The sequence below is a fragment of the Ranitomeya variabilis genome, chromosome 2, assembly GCF_051348905.1.
Source record: "Ranitomeya variabilis isolate aRanVar5 chromosome 2, aRanVar5.hap1, whole genome shotgun sequence".
NCBI lineage: Eukaryota > Metazoa > Chordata > Amphibia > Anura > Dendrobatidae > Ranitomeya > Ranitomeya variabilis.
In genome coordinates, this window is record NC_135233.1 from 583,506,845 (window position 1) to 583,525,652 (window position 18,808).

Genomic DNA, 18,808 nt, shown 5'->3' on the forward strand with positions numbered 1-18,808 from the left:
CGATTTAATATTTTTTTTTTAAACAGTAACTAAACTTTCAGATTTTATTTTATATAATTTTGTCCACCATGGAAAGTTATGAAACTTTGCAAATTACTTTATTTAGGTGACTTGTCTTCATTCCTGTAAAATAGAAAAAAAATTGAATGTAAATGGCTTCCAAACCTTGACTGCCTTCATACTCATTAACACTCATTTGGAGTACAGATGATGGCAGTGATGTCTCACTTACTTTGGCGATAAGCAGAACATTCATAGGAGGAGACAGGAGCTGACCCATCACTGCCATCATCTGTACTCCAAATGTGTACATGATGATATCACTACAGCTGAAGGAGGCAAATAAACTAGCGAAAAGCTGGGGTTTGGAAGCCACATGCGTGCCATTTTTTTTTTACAGGATTAAATGAAAAATAAATAAAATAATAAAGTGATTTGAAAAGTTTCATAACGTTCGATGCTGGAAAAAATTATTTTGTTATTTTTGAACAGATTCCCCTGTATTGAACACTGCAGTATAAAATGGAATACGCAAGAAAAATTGGCCCAAAGTGGTCATAAAGACACTGCCTTGCCCTGCATTGAGTGACTGGGAGATTATCTGTAAATGAGAGGTTTAAGCGGAATGAAGTAAAAAACTGAAATAGCACATTAGGGTCTTATCCAAGTAACCACAGGGAGAACCAAAGCAATGGTCCTCACCTGGTGTTGTTGACCACTAAAAAAGGCTTACGTCTGCTGCAGATCCACGGCTAAGGTAACATCAGAATTGGAATGAATGGGTTAATTCTGCGTGGCCAATAATTAAAGATGGAAAAGAAGAACGGTATCCAGGAATGCGGCTTATTGGTCAACACGTTTCGAAGGTTCAAACTTCTTCATCCTTTTGTTTCAAAGAAGCTCTATCCCTAGATTTCAAGTATGTTTTACAAATTTCAAATACTTAGGAGATGGGTTGAAGAAGAATGGAGAAGAAAATGTCAAGCATCATCCTAGACGCTCATTGCAATGTTCTACTGAGAACCAACATTCCCTATGATACAGGCAAGATTTAGGTATGGTGGACACCACTACGCATGGCAGTAATGTCAATGACATGATGAAGATACCTCTTCCAATGCCCACAATGAATCCACCAATGGTTTGATCTTCTTCTGATTGTACAAATCTAGAAGCTTGTCTACAACGCCTCTTATCACACCGGCTCGTCCTTGCTTGAACAGTAGGTTGAGCAGCGAGAACCCGGACATAACTTTGTTCTCTTCATATAATTTGATGGGGTTGACTTTTTCCACTTGCCACCACTGCAAACATAACAATTTTAGGTATCAGCCCTGAAAATTTCACCTTACATATGTGAAGTTCCAGGTGTCATTGTAAGGAAATAATGGTTCCCCATTTTTGTGCCTCATCAAAGAAGTATTCCCCATCCTAACATCTGGGAGCAGAGGTGGCACCAATGGAGTCTCGTCTTGTGCCAGTATGAATGAAATTTGACAAGCAAGCATATCTTATTTTCTGAACTTCTGCAGATGTAAATGGAGAAAGATGCGCATGGGCAGTCATTTCTTTATTTATGGATTCACATTCTCGAGATGAAAAAACACACAGGTCCATCAAGATCAACCACTTATTATGCATTATTGTTACATTATTTATAACCCACAGTACCATTGGTTAATAGAAAAGCATTCAGACCTTGCTTTTAAATGTGGTCTGCCATTACATCCACTTGGGGTCGGGCATTCTACAGTCTGACTGCTCTAACTGTAAAGAACGCTTTCCCTTTTAGCTGCCGCAATCACCTTTTTTCCTCACGTAATGACTGTTCATTGGTCATTAGTATGGTCTTTGGAAGGAATAAGTGCTAGTCATGTGCTAGTCCTGTGTATTGACCATACATGTATTTATACATATAAAGTAGATTTGCTAGGAGGCCTCTTTTATATAAGCTAAACAAGGCCAACTTATCTAACCTCTCACATTAGGAGAGACCTTCCATGCCGTGTAATAATCTAGTAAAACCAACTCTTGTCGATATTTTTTTTTAGGATGTGGAGCCCAAAGCTACATCCCTAGGTTGCGTGGGTTATGGATACAGCCCATCAATGTCTACTTAGCGGAACCCCAACTATTGGGGCTGATCCCTACGATGAAGCCTTCTTTAAATTTTCTCTTTAGCAGTTCCTCTTCTAGAATTGCCATGTGCGGAAGTGCACAATTTTCATTGCTCCTTTGTTCTAGGTTTTATTGGAGTTCTACGCAATCAAACCGTAACCAAGGGTCAACTGGACATCTGTCATCATTTGTGGTGGTGCCTTTTTGAGAACCTTTTGAAGGTTAACGTAAAACCTTTCCAAATATCGACACAGTACTACATGTGGACGAACAGTACTACATGCGGATGGCATTTATGTGGCAGTATGTACAGCCAACATCCCACTGTAACTCCCTGAATCAAAAATATCTTCGATCCCGGAGGCCATTTAAACTTTTTGATGCCACGGGGAGCAGTGATTATGGCTTCCTGGGGTCTAGACGTAGAAGAGGAGGAGGTTCCCTACATCATTCTACTTTATGCGTGTATTCTGCATGATATATTCATTCTTTAGAATCTTTATACCCAACATGAAATATCTTAGATACAAGTAATTGATAATTATTAACACTCACTGATTTGGCAAAACTGAAGAAGCTTTTTGTTTCACCGGTAACCATATTAGATGAACCTGTAAAGAAATACTTCATATATAAGATCATATGTACGCATGAACAGAAACTCCTCTTGTCTATAAACTCTGACAGGTATGACAACTCCAAAAATGTAAAAGTACATCTATAAAAAAACAAGAAAATTGTGGAGTTACTCTACTCTACGACACTTCAAAGAATTTATGTAGACTACTCTTGGCTCCTGAATATCTAAAGTGATGGATAAAGAGCATAAAGAGTTACCACACTGAGCGGCTGTGTGAAATGCTGAGTCATTGGGAGCGTGGAATTAGCGCTACCACGTATGGCTTTGAAATCGCGCAATGACTGGTATAGAAAGAGATGAACTAGACAGCATGCAAATCACACTCTGCAAACTTTTTTTTTAATTCTCTTCATGCTTGGATCCGGCCGCGACATTGACAACGCTTTCAATATCTGCTATGACACGTGACGTTTATACGTAATGCCATGTAGATGAATGGGCGTCTTATCAGGCCGGGGCTTCTACTACGCATGCGCAAGGTATTTTGGCGCATGAACCTCTTGTACCTTATCGCTAGTGATCATAGTGATTGATCATTCCTGTAATGTCCAGGTGTAGCCCAAGCACAAGATTAATAGTGACCCAGTGGGTACGGGCTCATACTGTATTTGGAGGCCTGAACATGTCCCTCTGTGGCATGTCCTTCACCTGCCATGTTACTTGCTAGATCATGGTAATTAGCTCCTGACAATGAAGTAGTTAATAAAAGGACCAATAAGTATGTGCCAAGTATACAGTGATAACTTGAAAATTAATACACCGCTAATTAGAAAACAATTCTTTGGCAATTATATCACTTAGTGGGTGGTGTCTGTATTTTGCAATGTGAATATTAACACAGATTTCATTTAGCGGAATTTCGAAATAATGGAATTTGACGTAGTAAAATTATTTAAAGGGAACAAGACTGAGAAAAACAGATGCGTCACTAACGCTAAACCGCAGGGAACATACAGGGGACGATTTATTATTTTTAGCCCATTTTTCATTGACGCCTTATTCTTCATTTAATTTTCACCTAAACTCAATTTCATACTGTATGTGTTAAACTATTTTTTATGTTCTTCAAAGTGGGCGAGAGATATGCAGATGTTTTCGGCTGATTCATCAATCACAACTTTTTAAAAAGTTATAAATATTGGCGCAAATGTACTCCAGTCCCTATCTTCCCTCCCCCCAATTTTTTTTCTACTACTGAAATTTTGTGACATTTTAGCGGACTTTTCGGGGCTATTACTTTCCTCTACATTGACATTTTAACTTCAAGGAGGTAAAGTTGTGGAATTATGGAAATCGTAGGATGGATAGACACGGTAATGATCTGCAAATTATGAAGAAAAAAGAGACAAAGTTTTCAAAACTGGAGTATGAACGCCACATGCAGAAATCACTGAACTTACAGCCTTGGTTGCTACCAATGAGGTTATTTATGGTTGTCTGAGTAATGTCCTGCTGCGCTACATGCACTTGGACATAGACATCATCAAGATCTTCTGCTGGCATCTCCCTATGCAATTGCTGACCAATGAAATCCCAGATGTACTCAATGGATGAAAAGTGTGGAGATGCTGCAGCCATGGGAGAACGTTTTGGCCATGCAGAATTATCACAGTAGCACAAGCAACATATGGCCTCAGGTTGGAAAATTGCTCCTGAGACACTTTGGACCAGATCCATGTAACAGCAAGATGTTAATGTGCCTGGAATGAAGACTAGAGGGTTCCAGCTATTGTTCATCATGCCACCCGACACCATAATCCTAGTGTGATGTTCTCTTGTGAAGGACTCTATATGGTGTTGCCCATGTGGTCTTCAAACTAATCTCTGGCTGTCTTTGCATCTAAGACAAAAGCAAGACTCATTACTGTAGAGGATAGACCTCCATTTCAGCCTTGCTTGGTGCCATGATAGCCTTTGAGACCAGTGGCGTGAGGTCAATGGACACCTGTAGCTGGACATCTGTCTTGTAGACCAATGTCATGCAAATGCCTTCTGATGGTTTGTGTAGACACTATGTGACGCCTTAGGCTTCGTATGTAATGTCCCATTTCCCTTGAAGCACTGAATGGATCAATTGTGGAACCAGTGATGCTTCCATTTCTCTAAGGTGTCCCAGGAGCTGATTTTTGACACCAGAACACGATGCTGCATCTTGCCCGTGCTACTGTGGCAGCTTGTGTGCCCTAAACGTGCTACCATGGCTGCATCTCCAGACTTGTCTCCTATCGAGCACATCTGGGGACGTCAGTGGCCAACAATTGCAAAAGGAGCTGCCAGAAGCAGATCTTGATGATTTGCCCAAGTGCATTCGGTGTGGCAGACCCTTCCTCAAACAACTTTTAATAACCTTATTGACAGCAGCCAAGGCTGTAAGTGTGGGGATTTCTGCATGTGGTGCTCATACTCAATACTGGCTCATACTCAATACTGAATAAGTCAAGATTTTTTTCATTATTTGCATACCTATCCATCCTGTAACTCAAATTTTCCTTCTTGGTGTTGCAATGAGAGTGTAGAGGTTAAAAGCAAAATTAAGAGAATTTTTGATTTGCGCAAAATTCATAAATCAAGTGCACAACTTTGGAGAATTTGTTACAAAAACCTCAACAAATACCACAAAAAAACCCAAGACAAGTGACTCAAAGAAAAACGCAAATGATTACCTGGACTTAATGTATTTAATTGCCCTCTGGAAATCTAAATGGATTTTGCACTTTTAAAAGCTAAGGTAAAAATCAGATTTTGCCTAGGGCTCCTTACTGATTTCAGAGCATTCCCATTCATAAAAGAAGTAAATATAAGGGAAGAAGTGCATTAGTCTGAATAACAGAAATATCCAACCTACCATATAAAATATACGTTCCCAGTGGTTTCAAGAGGCCAATTCCTTTTCCGGTGTTTTCTCCACATAAGCAATCCAGTACAATGTCTACTCCTTCTGGTGAAATTCTGGAGGATGGTATAAACAGAAGTTCATGTATATATCTGTTGATTTATGTAATGCAATGTTTTATACTATGCGATGTGATTATATGTATACTCTCACAACTCTGTAAAATATTGTGAAGTGCTGCATGTGTGCGCGAGAGATTGGTGATGTGTGGAGCAATACATTTTGTAGGACATCAGCTCAGACAGGATGTCACTGTAGCAGAAGGAATATCTAAAGTGATAGATGTAACGCACAAATAGTTACCACACTAAGCTGCTGGGTGAAATGCCGATTCACTAGAAGAGGGAAATTAGAGTTACCATAGATCTGCTAGCATTGTGTTTGAATAATAGGGGTAGGTTCAGCTCCGGTTGTAATAAGCTGAGAAAGAATACCACTGAGTAGCAGTTGAAATATCAGATGTGATGGATGTAGAACATAAAGAGGTACCACACTGAGCGGCTGTGTGCAATACTGAGTCATTGGGAGAAATGAATTAGCGTTATCATGTATTTCTCTGCCCCATGGATGTGTATAGACAGTCAGTTCTTGGAAGAACCATGGATTTGAAGGGATTGTATTTGAAAAATAGGTATTGCTTCTCCTCCAGGTGTAACATGCTCAGACAGGATACCACTGAGTAGCATAAGAAATATCTAAAGTGATTGATGCAGTGCATAAAGAGTCGACACACTGAGCTGCTGAGTGAAATGCTGAATCATTGGGAGAGTGGATTTAGCGTTATCACGTATTTCTCTACTCCATGGATATGAATAAAGAGTCCGTTCTTGGAATCCTGATGAATTTTCTGGGACTCTATTTAAAAACAGGGATAGTCCTGGCAAATATAGAACTGTTAACAGCTATAGCTCAGTCAGCAGCTAATGGATCAGAATTTAGGACTATTAGGGTTCTTGAGTAATTTATAAGATGTTAATAAAGGCTTACTGTATGGATCCTTGGTTGACCCCATCCAAACTGCCAGTCAAAGCAGTTTTCCCAAAATAATAAGTTACCCCTATTCATAGGGTAAGGGATAACTTACCGACAGCTGGGATGTCTAGTAACCCAAAGAGTAAGGCTCTATGCCGTGCCTAAATAAAGTGTTTGTTGAACATGAGCACTTCTGCAATATTCACTATCTAGTGGAAGAAGCTGTCATGGTACTCAGATATCTACAGCACTCGCATAGAGACTGAATGGAGCAAGGCATGATGGCTTTCTTTCGAACAGTTTTGATTTATCTGCCCCATTTTTTTAATCAAGATTCCTAGGATTCATTAACTTGTTTTTTTTTTTCTTACGACCAGGAAAAGAAAATTTCCTGACCTAAATAATGCAGCTCCTGTAATTAGCCTTGAAAATTAGTAAAGCCTATTTGTATAAACCATGAGCAAAACAAAACTAGTACTGAGTACTGAAACTAGGCCTTCTCAAGAATGATTGACAACTTCTTCAGGAAAAGTCAATAACAGGGATCTGACATGGAAGTTTGCTCATGAAACTCAATGATAGAAGTGAAAGGTACCGTCACACTCAGCGACGCTGCAGCGATATAGACAACGAGCCGATCGCTGCAGCGTCGCTGTTTAGGTCGCTGTAGAGATGTCAAACACAGCAGCTCCACAACAATGCAGGAGCGATCCTGTGACGTAGCGGTCACGCACTTATCTTTCTCACAGGTCGTTAGCTCCATGTTTAACATTGCTGATATTGTTGCTTTTGCTGTCAAACACAACGATACACACCGATCTGACGACCAAATAAAGTTCTGGCCTTCTAGCTCCGACCAGCGATATCACAGCGGGATCCAGATCGCTGCTGCGTGTCAAACACAACGAGATCGCTATCCAGGACTCTGCAACGTCACGGATCGTTGTCGTTCTCGTTGTAAAGTTGCTGAGTGTGAAGGTACCTGAAGTCTTTGATTAGGTTTAGGCAAACTCCCATATGAGACGTATTATCATATTATCCACTGCTTATGTAGAGCTGACTACAGATCTGCAGATCACATCAGTCCCCATCCTCCATAGAGTGCACAGTATTATTTCTCGATCCCTCATTCATGCACTGGAGTCAATAGTACAAAGATCGATCAGTATGTTTTTAGGAAGAATTCATAGTACATGCAGCCCCACGCACTACCTGCCCTAATCAGATGGATCTAAGAACCAGAGAAATAGCTATAGTGAGTGCACCCAGTCCCTGGCATCTAGGGTTTCCCAAAAAATGTATTTGGCCCATATGAGAAAACCAATATCATTAAAGACTTGATAAAATCGTATAATGTTAGAGTTGGAAGGGACCTCCAGGGTCATTGTGTCCAACCTCCTGCTCAATGCAGGATTCACTAAACTATCTCAGACAGATGTTTGTCCAGCCTCTGTTTGAAGACTTCCATTGAAGGAGCACTCACCATACATAGTTATGACAGTCATGGACCCTGTTGATAATTTTGCATTGGAGCCTGCAACCTTTAACAAACACCATTACTAGGACCTCATAGCTGTAATACTAGTGCTAACCACTGAGCCACCGTGTTCTTCAGATCCTTAGGCTACTTTCACACTAGCGTCGTGCACTGCACGTCGCTATGCGTCGTTTTGTAGAAAAAACGCATCCTGCAAAAGTGCTTGCAGGATGCGCTTTTTCTCCATTGACTTGCATTAGCGACGCATTGCCACACGTCGCAACCGTCGTGTGACGGTTGCGTCGGACCGTCACCACTAAAAAATGTTGCATGTAATGTTTTTTGGTGCGTCGTGTCCAGCATTTCCGACCGCGCATGCATGGCCAGAACTCCACCCCCTCCTCCCAGCACCTCACAATGGGGCAGCGGATGCGTTGAAAAACAGCATCCACTGCCCCCATTGTGCGGCGCTTCCACAGTATGTATCGGTGCAGTGCACGACACTAATGTGAAAGTAGCCTTAGACTGAGAACACCATCAATCAGCCAACCCAGAATGCGGATGTACCATAGATTTGCCAACTCTTCCTGAAAAATGTGAGATCTTTTGAGTCCCAAAGGGTAAAGCTGATTTTGGATTCCTTCACAGTGCCAAATGCACACTCAGAAGGAGGGAAAGAGGTATGGAAGGGGTGTGACTAAGAAAAGGAGCATAGTGATATGGAAACGTTTCCAACCTCTTTCTTTCTGGAACGTCATTCAAAAAGTTGGCAGGTACTACCATCCCCAATAGATTTATATGCACCCCATTTCTAATTTGAGTAGTTGGAGGAATGTTTTTTTTGTCACTGGTATTGTTTTGCTCACTTTAGTGTATCACCATACAATGGCCAATGAAGGATTTATAAAAATATTTGTTATGAAGACGACCTGTTTCCTACAAGGGCATAATATACGGTAGATGTCATAATGGCAAGTCTTCCTACTCAGGACCTTTCCCCTCTATGACCCATAGTAGAGAAAAGCCAACAAAGAGTTACCCGTCTAGAGTCTCTCATATGGATCTGACCCTACTATGTTTTCCATGCTTCGCATTTGGGGGCATAAAAAGGAAGCTCAGGGGGCATTGTTACTTTCTGTGGGGCACTGAATGGGCATCATTACTCTTTCCAAGAACTTGGGAAATAAGGGGTCATTAAGGCAGCATTACTATTTAAGAATAATATTAATTGTTGATTGGGTACTTTAGGGTTATTTTTATTTTATAGGGGGAGCTCAAGGTATTGTAACTTTCACTGGGGCACACAGGGGGCATTATTACTTTTTAGGGTGCACAAAGATGTCACTATTAGTTTTCAGGGTGCACAATTCCTGTGTTGTGTGATTACTTCTGGGGCGCACACAGGGCAAAAATAATAACGACACCTGAATTATTTTCTGAGGGAAACTTTTAGTGCAGCGCCCCAGAGTCCTGGTCGTTGCAGTACTGTGGCTCCGCCACTATGGGGAGCTATGGTGCGTCTGATGGCACTGAAGGAGTTCATCTGATCAGGTATCACAGACACCAATACATTTCACAGTCGGGCCTCCGGGGGGAGCTAAGGGTTCTATTCACTAGGCCACTCCCCACCATAGTGGGTAAACTGGGGGTCAGGCAGGAAGTTAGATCAGAAAGCTGACTGGGTTGGAACCAGGCAACACCTTGTGGCAGAGGGTGTTGTAGGGGAAGACACAGTAGGGTCTCTGTCGGGGGTGGGATCCTGACAGAGGCTTGGCAACTTGAACGAACGTAACGGGACCGTGTCTGCTCAGGGTAGCGGCGGTGCCCAAGGAAGGATTAGAAGAGTGATAGATTGTGCTGAGTGAGAAACGATATCACGCAAAAGGAGAAATACCAGTAGGAGTCGTGCTGTAAGACCGAAGCAACATCCTACTGAGGCGCACTACCGGTGGCCGGAACGCCGAGGGAGTATCATAACATTCAGCTTCAAGCAATACTCCAAACAGCGGCAGGACAGTCAGTCTAAGGCGGGCTGTCTAACTTTAATCACCTATGCAGTCTTGGGGGGCAACTTGTGGAGAGGGGCGACTCTAGGGTCCCGGAAGAGCTCCGAGCCTACCCGTCAAACGGGTGCCGTCCCAACCAGAACAACAGGGAGGGACGGAGGATTAGCAGAACATCATCTAATCGAGTTGTGAGGGAACTTAAGAAACAGACACAACAGTTGTGGGGGACTTTCTGTAAGCACAGCAGGGAAGGACCACAACACATAGCGCTAGAAGGAAGGCACCGATTTCCACCTGTGAAGAGAACTCAGGAGGTGCTATTGGACCGGCCGGACTTGCGCAGCCTGGTGAACCGTGTTCTGGACTGAGGACCCAGAGATCTTCAGTAAAGAGGTAAAGAGACTGCAACCTGGTGTCCTCGTTATTTACTGCACTGCACCACTACAGCCTCATCACCACCATCTACATCATATCTATCACTGTACGCCCCTCGGCAGGGTCACGGACCGGGCCTAGCCACCGTGACAACTCCAGAGCAGAGACTCAGAGGCTCGGTACCGGGTAGCCCCTACGGCCCTGCGGCGGTGGGGGCGCTACAACTTGGCGTCACGAACAGGATCTACTTAAGCCTGAAGAATCAGGTCATGTGTGCCTTGGAACTGAGATTTATTGTGCTAGGACTGTATTATGTTGCAAAGACTGTGCTATGACATTCCCCGCCAAAACCGTCGCCATGATAGTACTATGTGGCGCGCAGGGAACATGGGGCGTGTCATCGTGGGCGTGGCTTGGAAGAGCGGCGCGAAGATGGAGCCCACCCCTCACAGATACTACTATGTTCAGAAAATATGCCCATCAAGGAGAAGGGCCCGCCTCCTAGTGTGGGATGGTGGAGGAGAGAAAGGCCGTCCTCCGGACGGGGAGGAGCAAGAGCCTCTGGATGCCACGAGGCAGAATCCGATTGGCGGCATGGAGCACGGAAGTCACCCCGGAGAGGGAGAGAAGACCCGTACCAGGCCCCGCCAATGGGAGCCGACGGAGTTCGTACCAGGCTGCGCTAATCAGGAGATCCTCGGGGCAGAGGTGGAGGAGCTGTGCCGGCAGTTCCGGAGTCTCTGTCAGCGAGCAACCATCTCTAGTGAGGAGCCGCACCCGCACCAAGCATCGATCCCGCAGCCGACCACAGAGGAGACCGGCACCGGAGATGCGGCGGAAGCAGGTAACGGCGCCAACCCTGGCGTGGCGATTGAAGAGCCCCTGCTGGTGGATGTAGACTCGCCCCCACCACGACCACCCGGACGGGTGTGTAGCCGCATCGAGTGCGAGAGGCCCTGGGAAACCCTGCAGACAGCCGATAGCCCCCTGCGACCCATCAAGCAGCCCCCGCAGCTCCAGGGAGAATGGGTAACCTTCAAGTGGACCCGCGCAGCCACCACCAACCTGATGGGGTTTCCAGGGGATGCCCAGGAGGAAGGGGAGAGTATTGAGGTCATCCGCCAGAGGGAATAGCGCCAGCAGCTGCGCCAGCAAGAAGAGGAGTGGGCCCGCAAGAAGGAGCTCCGGCGTCAGGCTGAGCGGGAGAAGGACCTCCAAATCAAAGCCCAGGTCAGGCAGGCTGCTGAGGAGAACTGGGGCCCGCAGCGCCATGGCGTGATCAGCACCTTCCGGCTGCAGGGGGGTTGGGGCTTCATTAAGGAGCCCGGTCTTGCCTTGGAAGTGTTTGTCAACCGGCGGGATGTAGAGGCGCACCTCATTGAGGGACACCCAGGCCGGGATCTCTACCCAGGAGACCGAGTTCGGTACACTCGCCACTGGGGAGATAAGGGGTGGTATGCCCTGCACGTGCGCAGATACAAGCCAGAAGTGACAGTACCATCCTCCGATGATTCACTGAGACCAGCGGTCATTGCCCCAATCTCCCTGTGTGCCAAATGTTTACGGACCATCACTCCGAGGAGAACCGTGAGTACCCAGACCCCAATCCGGGGTGCAGACGCCCTTTATGTGGTGGCGGGAGGAGGGCGGTGCTCACGGAAGCCGCCCCCAGACTTGGAAGGATAAACCTCGATACCATGAAGATGTAAATAGTTCTTTGACTGTTTGTTCGTGTCCTGTTTTGCTGCTAGACCCATTCAGGGTTAACTCTTAAAGGGATCCTGTTGTTGACCTGGGATCCCTAATGTTTTGTTTTTGTTTGTTTTTCCAAAGTTTTTTGCACAAGTTTTTAGTTGAAAAGAACTGCTGAAATCATGAACAGTGCATGATACGAACTTTTTGTACATAGTTTGCACCTTATTAAAGGTGCTCCCTACTGGTTTTACTTAAAGAAGGACTCTTTGTGAAGATACCACTCTGGAACCTTTGCTGAGTATGGACTGGTAGCTTGAGAAGACGCGCTACCTCATAGAGACTTGGTCCCCTCTTAAAGGGGATGTTCATTTGTCGCACTTAAACGATGATATTGCTTTAAGACAGGTAGCAATAATGTTTTGACGAAAGAAAGTGATGATAATGTTTACATGAGTAAGTTATATGTATTCAACTAGTTAATTGTGAAGAAATGCTGATGATGTTCTCTGAAAAGAAAAAGTGAAAGATAGCAGAAGGATGCAGTGGGCCCGTAGGGGTAGACGTGGTGTCCAGCATGCATGTTAGTGAGAAAGATAATGAGAAGATTTGATGTTATATAAAGAGAATGGTTGATAACGTTGATAGATAATTAGGATAGAAGGTAAACCCTGAGTCCTCATAGGAGTCATGTAGAGATGGCTCAGTGCTCTTAAACTGAAAGTAATGTTATGCTCTATACTGTGTATAGTAGTGGAAAAGGCAGTAGGCCCGGGTTGAACGGGGCGGTCCTGCATAGAAAGGAGAGGCAGTAGGTCTGGTGCCGTTAGGACAGGCGGTCCTGCAGATTTAAAGAAGGAGAATGGAAAAGTTAAATTACCTTATAATGTGATTATAGGAAGGTCTTTAGTGGATTTAGAGTGTATGTCCTTAAAGGCAATGTTAAATTATTGTTCAACAATTTTGCACTTAGTAGAATACCCGGTTGGGTAAGAAAAGTTATTTATAGCATGTTGCTATGATATCTAACCATGTTTGTAACGTTCAAGTGTCCTTACCTCCCATAAAGGGAAGCTCTGTTTAAGTATACTTATTGTTATTGCACTCAACAAAACTGTATGTCTTTTTGCTGACTTGTATTGTTGTTTTCTTCTCAGTCCCGGAGTACTGTGTTTAACCAGGGGGGAGTGCAGCGCCCCAGAGTCCTGGTCGTTGCAGTACTGTGGCTCCGCCACTATGGGGAGCTATGGTGCGTCTGATGGCACTGAAGGAGTTCATCTGATCAGGTATCACAGACACCAATACATTTCACAGTCGGGCCTCCGGGGGGAGCTAAGGGTTCTATTCACTAGGCCACTCCCCACCATAGTGGGTAAACTGGGGGTCAGGCAGGAAGTTAGATCAGAAAGCTGACTGGGTTGGAACCAGGCAACACCTTGTGGCAGAGGGTGTTGTAGGCAGGACAGTCAGTCTAAGGCGGGCTGTCTAACTTTAATCACCTATGCAGTCTTGGGGGGCAACTTGTGGAGAGGGGCGACTCTAGGGTCCCGGAAGAGCTCCGAGCCTACCCGTCAAACGGGTGCCGTCCCAACCAGAACAACAGGGAGGGACGGAGGATTAGCAGAACATCATCTAATCGAGTTGTGAGGGAACTTAAGAAACAGACACAACAGTTGTGGGAACTTTCTGTAAGCACAGCAGGGAAGGACCACAACACATAGCGCTAGAAGGAAGGCACCCATTTCCACCTGTGAAGAGAACTCTGGAGGTGCTATTGGACCGGCCGGACTTGCGCAGCCTGGTGAACCGTGTTCTGGACTGAGGACCCAGAGATCTTCAGTAAAGAGGTAAAGAGACTGCAACCTGGTGTCCTCGTTATTTACTGCACTGCACCACTACAGCCTCATCACCACCATCTACATCATATCTATCACTGTACGCCCCTCGGCAGGGTCACGGACCGGGCCTAGCCACCGTGACAACTCCAGAGCAGAGACTCAGAGGCTCGGTACCGGGTAGCCCCTACGGCCCTGCGGCGGTGGGGGCGCTACATTAGCATCTACGGTGGCACAGTTATGCATTATTACTATGTAGGGCATTAAGAGGCGCGGCTCCGTGTTATCGTGCAAGGCAGCCATAATAGGGACAAATTGGACAGCAGCGGGCAAAGAATTGGGGTAGCAGCAAAATGGGGAAACTGTATAAGTTTGGAACAGGTGAGGATGGTTTTTGGAAATGTGAGAAGTGAAATGTGTCAGTGTGGCAAATCTGCAGATACCAAGTCGTGGCTGGAAGACGTCGTCATGGTGGTCTGGGCCGGATTGAAAAGACGAGAAAAGAGAATGACTCAGAATAGGAGAATTACCAGAATGTGATTATGATTTGCAGCTAGGAACTTAAAAAATTCTTTCTGTTTGAGTGATAAGAAACAAGCACAACATTTAAAGAATACTACAGGAGGACATTTGTTAGGGGGTGGGAAGTGTCACACTTCCCACCCCCTAACAAATGTCCTGCTTTAGTAATCTTTAAATGTTGTGCTTGTTTCTTATTAATCTATTTGTAATCTTGCCTGAAGAAGGAGCTCTGAAAGCTTGCAAACATAGTATTTTCTGGTTAGCCAATAAAGGTATCACTCCTAGAATACTTCTGTCATCATTGGGCAGAAAAGTATTCACATCGATTTTTCTGGCTAACACGGTACCACAATACAATTTGTTATTGTGCATCATTTCTGTTTGAGTAAAATAAATAGGGACTGTCCCAATAAAAAGTGCCCATATGGGGCTGACTATCTATATCCTTAAAAGTGTGGTGGTGGCGATATCATGACAGGAGTGTGCACACTGTGCCCGGCTTAAGATTCTCATGGAAACAACAACTTACTTTTTGACTTCTTGTACGTAATCTGCATTCCTGTCGAAGAGGTGATTTAGAGAGTTTTTAATAGCCTCGTGCTTGAAGGCAGAGGCAGTCCCGAACACTGTGATGTTGGGAACAGTTGAGCAGAGTTGAGCCACCGCTTGTCCCTGAAAACATCACATAATACATTGAATTAAGGAAATATCTTGTACACACCTGAAACCGACCAGTGTTAACCAGCCATCAGTTTGTCTGTGGGGCGCACCAATAAATACCACTGTTTAGGGTACATATCACGTCATCCAAACACGATGATGTTGGCCACAAAAAAAGACTTATAAATATGCTTAAAAGGTAACTATCATGTCATAGAAATGTTCATACGTTCATACATTATACAGGCTGCTGATCGGTGGGTGTCCCGGTCTTGAGACTCCCACCGAACGGTCAAAATCCTCAACGGTTTGAAATCCTCATGAGCTGCACACAAAGAGCGGTGTATCGGCTCGATAGTAAGCATATGGGTTCTTTCAGCACTCTCATGACAGAAAAGTGCACAGATCCATAAATTTACGACAAAGTCCATACATCATTCTCAGGCAGGAGCTGTGTACTTCAAAGCGGTGTTTTGACAGTTCAGTGGGAGTCTCAAGACTGGGACTTCCTCTGATAAGCAGAAAAAAGCAGCCCCGTAACATCACAAAAAATTTGACTACAAGATAGTTACCTTTTAGAATAAATGTCTAGTCGATTTCAACCATGTCTCCAGCAGAGACAAAAAATATCATAATTTCTAGAGACGAAAAAATAGCAAGAATTAACATGATATACAGGCCTTAAGTTCACAGAGCCACACAGAATCCCTATATATCTCGTATATCCTGTACATGGTGCATCTGTGAAAGGCACCTGAAGCATGTTCAATGGAAAAACCTCCGTGAACCTTCAGAAAAAAATCGTCTACACAGCAAGGTAGAGCATGGGCACACGCCAATAGGTGCCACATTACAAATCCGTACAACACGGATCTATTATGTGATCTTATAATGGAAAACACTTGTTTAACCTGTTAATTGCAGAACAAATCATTAAAAATGAATGTATAAGAGTAACGTACAATGACGCTCGGCCACCAGCAAAATATGATTTTCACTTCTGCTTGTTTAAACAGCCCAATAATCCCCGACATGCTGAATCACGGTTCTCCACATTATCACCACAAGAAATAACCTCGTAAATCTTATTACGTGTTTGATGGAATGAGAAGAATGAGGATATTAAGATCAGACATTTCTCTCAGACTCGGCTCGTGGTAATTGCATTTTTACAGTAATATCTAATGCTTTTGTTTCCTTTCCGAATATAGAACAAGGCCTGAGCTGTAGTTGATGGAAGTCATTTCTGATGATTGCCTTGTTATTGCATGCTTTATGCTGGCACGGAAATGAAGATTAGAGATGTTTGATTTACGATATTAAAGAGGTTGTCCACTACTTGGACAACTTCTTCTCATACCCCTCGCTTGGCCCTGATAACATAATAAGGCTTATACTCACCTCCCGTGCTGGGGCCGTTCCCGCGGTGTCAGCACTAGTTCTCGCCGGGGCTATATGACACGTGACGCCGGCGTCCAATCAGCTTTGGCGTCACTGTCCCCGCCTTCGGAGCAGGAAGAGGAAGTCAAGGATCAGCTGCAGCCCGGACTTCTTCTTAATGTTAAAAACGTCCTAATGAGGAGACAGTGACGCCAGCGCTGATTGGACGCTGGCGTCATGTGTCACAACACCGCACGAGAGCCTCTGGGAGAGCAAGTGCCGATATCGCGGGAACGATGCCAGCATTTCGGGAGTTTCGGCTCTATTATGTTATCGGGGCCAAACATTTCAATCACGAAGGGGTTGTCCTAGTATTGTACAACCTCTTTAAAGGGGTATTCCTATGTAAGGAAGGCGTTTAGAGAACTGCACTTTCTGCCATCACCTGCTGTGGTTTTACAACTTTCACAGTTTTCATATATGTAAACTGTCTTAAAGAAACTGTAGCTTATCAGTGGTATTGCAATGCCATAATCATCCATGCTATACACCTGTCTTGGCTCCAGGGCTGGGTTCTGATCCCTTCTCCTAAGGCGGCTGCCCTTTCCTGTGCTCCACGAAAGGTTTCACAAGTTGAACTCAAGTGATGTCCTCACCCAAGACTTTTTAGGATTGACTCATACACTCGTGCGTCTGAGTATTAGTGAGTAGAAATTCATCAGAAGCAGTGGAGAAGTTGATGGGCTGTCAATCAGGCTAGCTTGCTTGAGATTCATCAGCGAGAAAGAGTGACACTTGGGAGCATTTACATTTAGGAGCTGTCAATCAAGCTGGGTGAGTTGAGATTCACCAGCAGAGAGGAGAGACACTGAGGAACTGTCAATCAGTCTACATGGGTCAAGATTCAGCAGCAGAGAAGGACACGAGGAGCTGTCAATAGGGCTTGATGAGTGGAAATTGAGGTGTATCAAGTCAATGGACATTCAGTTTTAACTTACCACCCCACCACCTGCGGAGTGAACGAGCACTGACATCCCTTCTCTGAGATTGGCTACTTCGAAAAGCATCATGTAGGCTGTGACGAAATTCATTGGGAAAGCCGTCGCTTCTGAGAAACTCATATCATCGGGGATCTTGTAGACAAACTCTGCAGGGGTGCAGGTCACCTCCGCCCAGGCATTGTAATTGACGAAGGCCATCACTCTGTCGCCTATCTGCAATGCAACAACATAAGGCTGGATGAAGAATACATGGAAAAGACTTACTGATAAGCAGCTCTTGCGGCTCTTTAAGTATTAAAAACTAAAACTTCCAGCATGCTCTGCCTTAGAAATGTAGGAGTTGTATTCTCTGAACTGCCTTACAGGTTTATTCCCATCTTCATAAATGGATATTGTTGGATAGTGCTTGTAAATACAAACAATTTTGCAATTTACTGCTTGTTAACATTTCCAGCCGTTCTAGAGATATTAACATTTTTATTTTGTTTACAGCTCATTGCCTTGGAGAACGACCACCGCTGCTAGACAACAGAATGTGTGCAGTGCTTACAAGTTCTTTTCTTTTCTTGCGGGCTTGTAAGCACAGTACTGAAGCTGGCCAGAAATGTTGGAGAGCGCCGTTACCTCCTAATCCTAGACAGCTTCACCGCAAGACTTACAAACTAGACAGCAGCGGTGGTCGGTCTCCAAGGCAACGAGCTGCAAACAATTAAAAACGGTTAATATCTCTAGAACAGTTGCAAATTTTAAAAAGCAGTAAATGGCAAAATTGTTTGTATTTACAAGCACTATCCGACAATATCCAATGACAAACATAAAAAAACTCAGGTAAACACTTTTAAAACAGACGTAACAATAAGGTCTCATTCAGACATCAAGGATTTTCTCCCCCAGCGATAATATATTTATTATCTACCCAGCGAATACTTGATTTGAGAAAACCCTTTCAGACTGTCTGCAATAATACAGGACACAAATGATGACAAATACATCCCTGCTACATCTGTGCTTCCATGTTTGGAAGACCGGTGATGAAAAGAGAAGGAGGCCGTCAGCAAGACGGATGAATGCAATTACAGAGACCGAGAACCTGCACTATCTGTATCATGTACCCGCAGAATAATAATGACCATCCTATTCTCCTTCGGGCAACGACTCTGCCGGTGAAGGGATAGACATCTACTATATAATTGTCTAAGGGTCACTTCCATCTGTCTGTCTGTCACGGAAATCCCAA

The 18,808-nt window shown here is 44.2% G+C and overlaps 1 protein-coding gene across 1 annotated transcript in view; it reads right to left on the reverse strand.

The window, feature by feature from the left end:
• VAT1L (vesicle amine transport 1 like) overlaps positions 1-18,808 on the reverse strand; it is a 73,545-nt gene that overhangs the window by 12,298 nt on the left and 42,439 nt on the right. The window contains exons 3-7 of the mRNA XM_077288382.1: positions 17,569-17,784; positions 15,060-15,202; positions 5,604-5,707; positions 2,674-2,729; positions 1,110-1,304 (exon numbers count right to left, since the gene is read on the reverse strand). Of these exons, the coding sequence (XP_077144497.1) occupies positions 1,110-1,304; positions 2,674-2,729; positions 5,604-5,707; positions 15,060-15,202; positions 17,569-17,784 (714 nt within the window). The remainder of the gene's footprint in view (positions 1-1,109; positions 1,305-2,673; positions 2,730-5,603; positions 5,708-15,059; positions 15,203-17,568; positions 17,785-18,808) is intronic.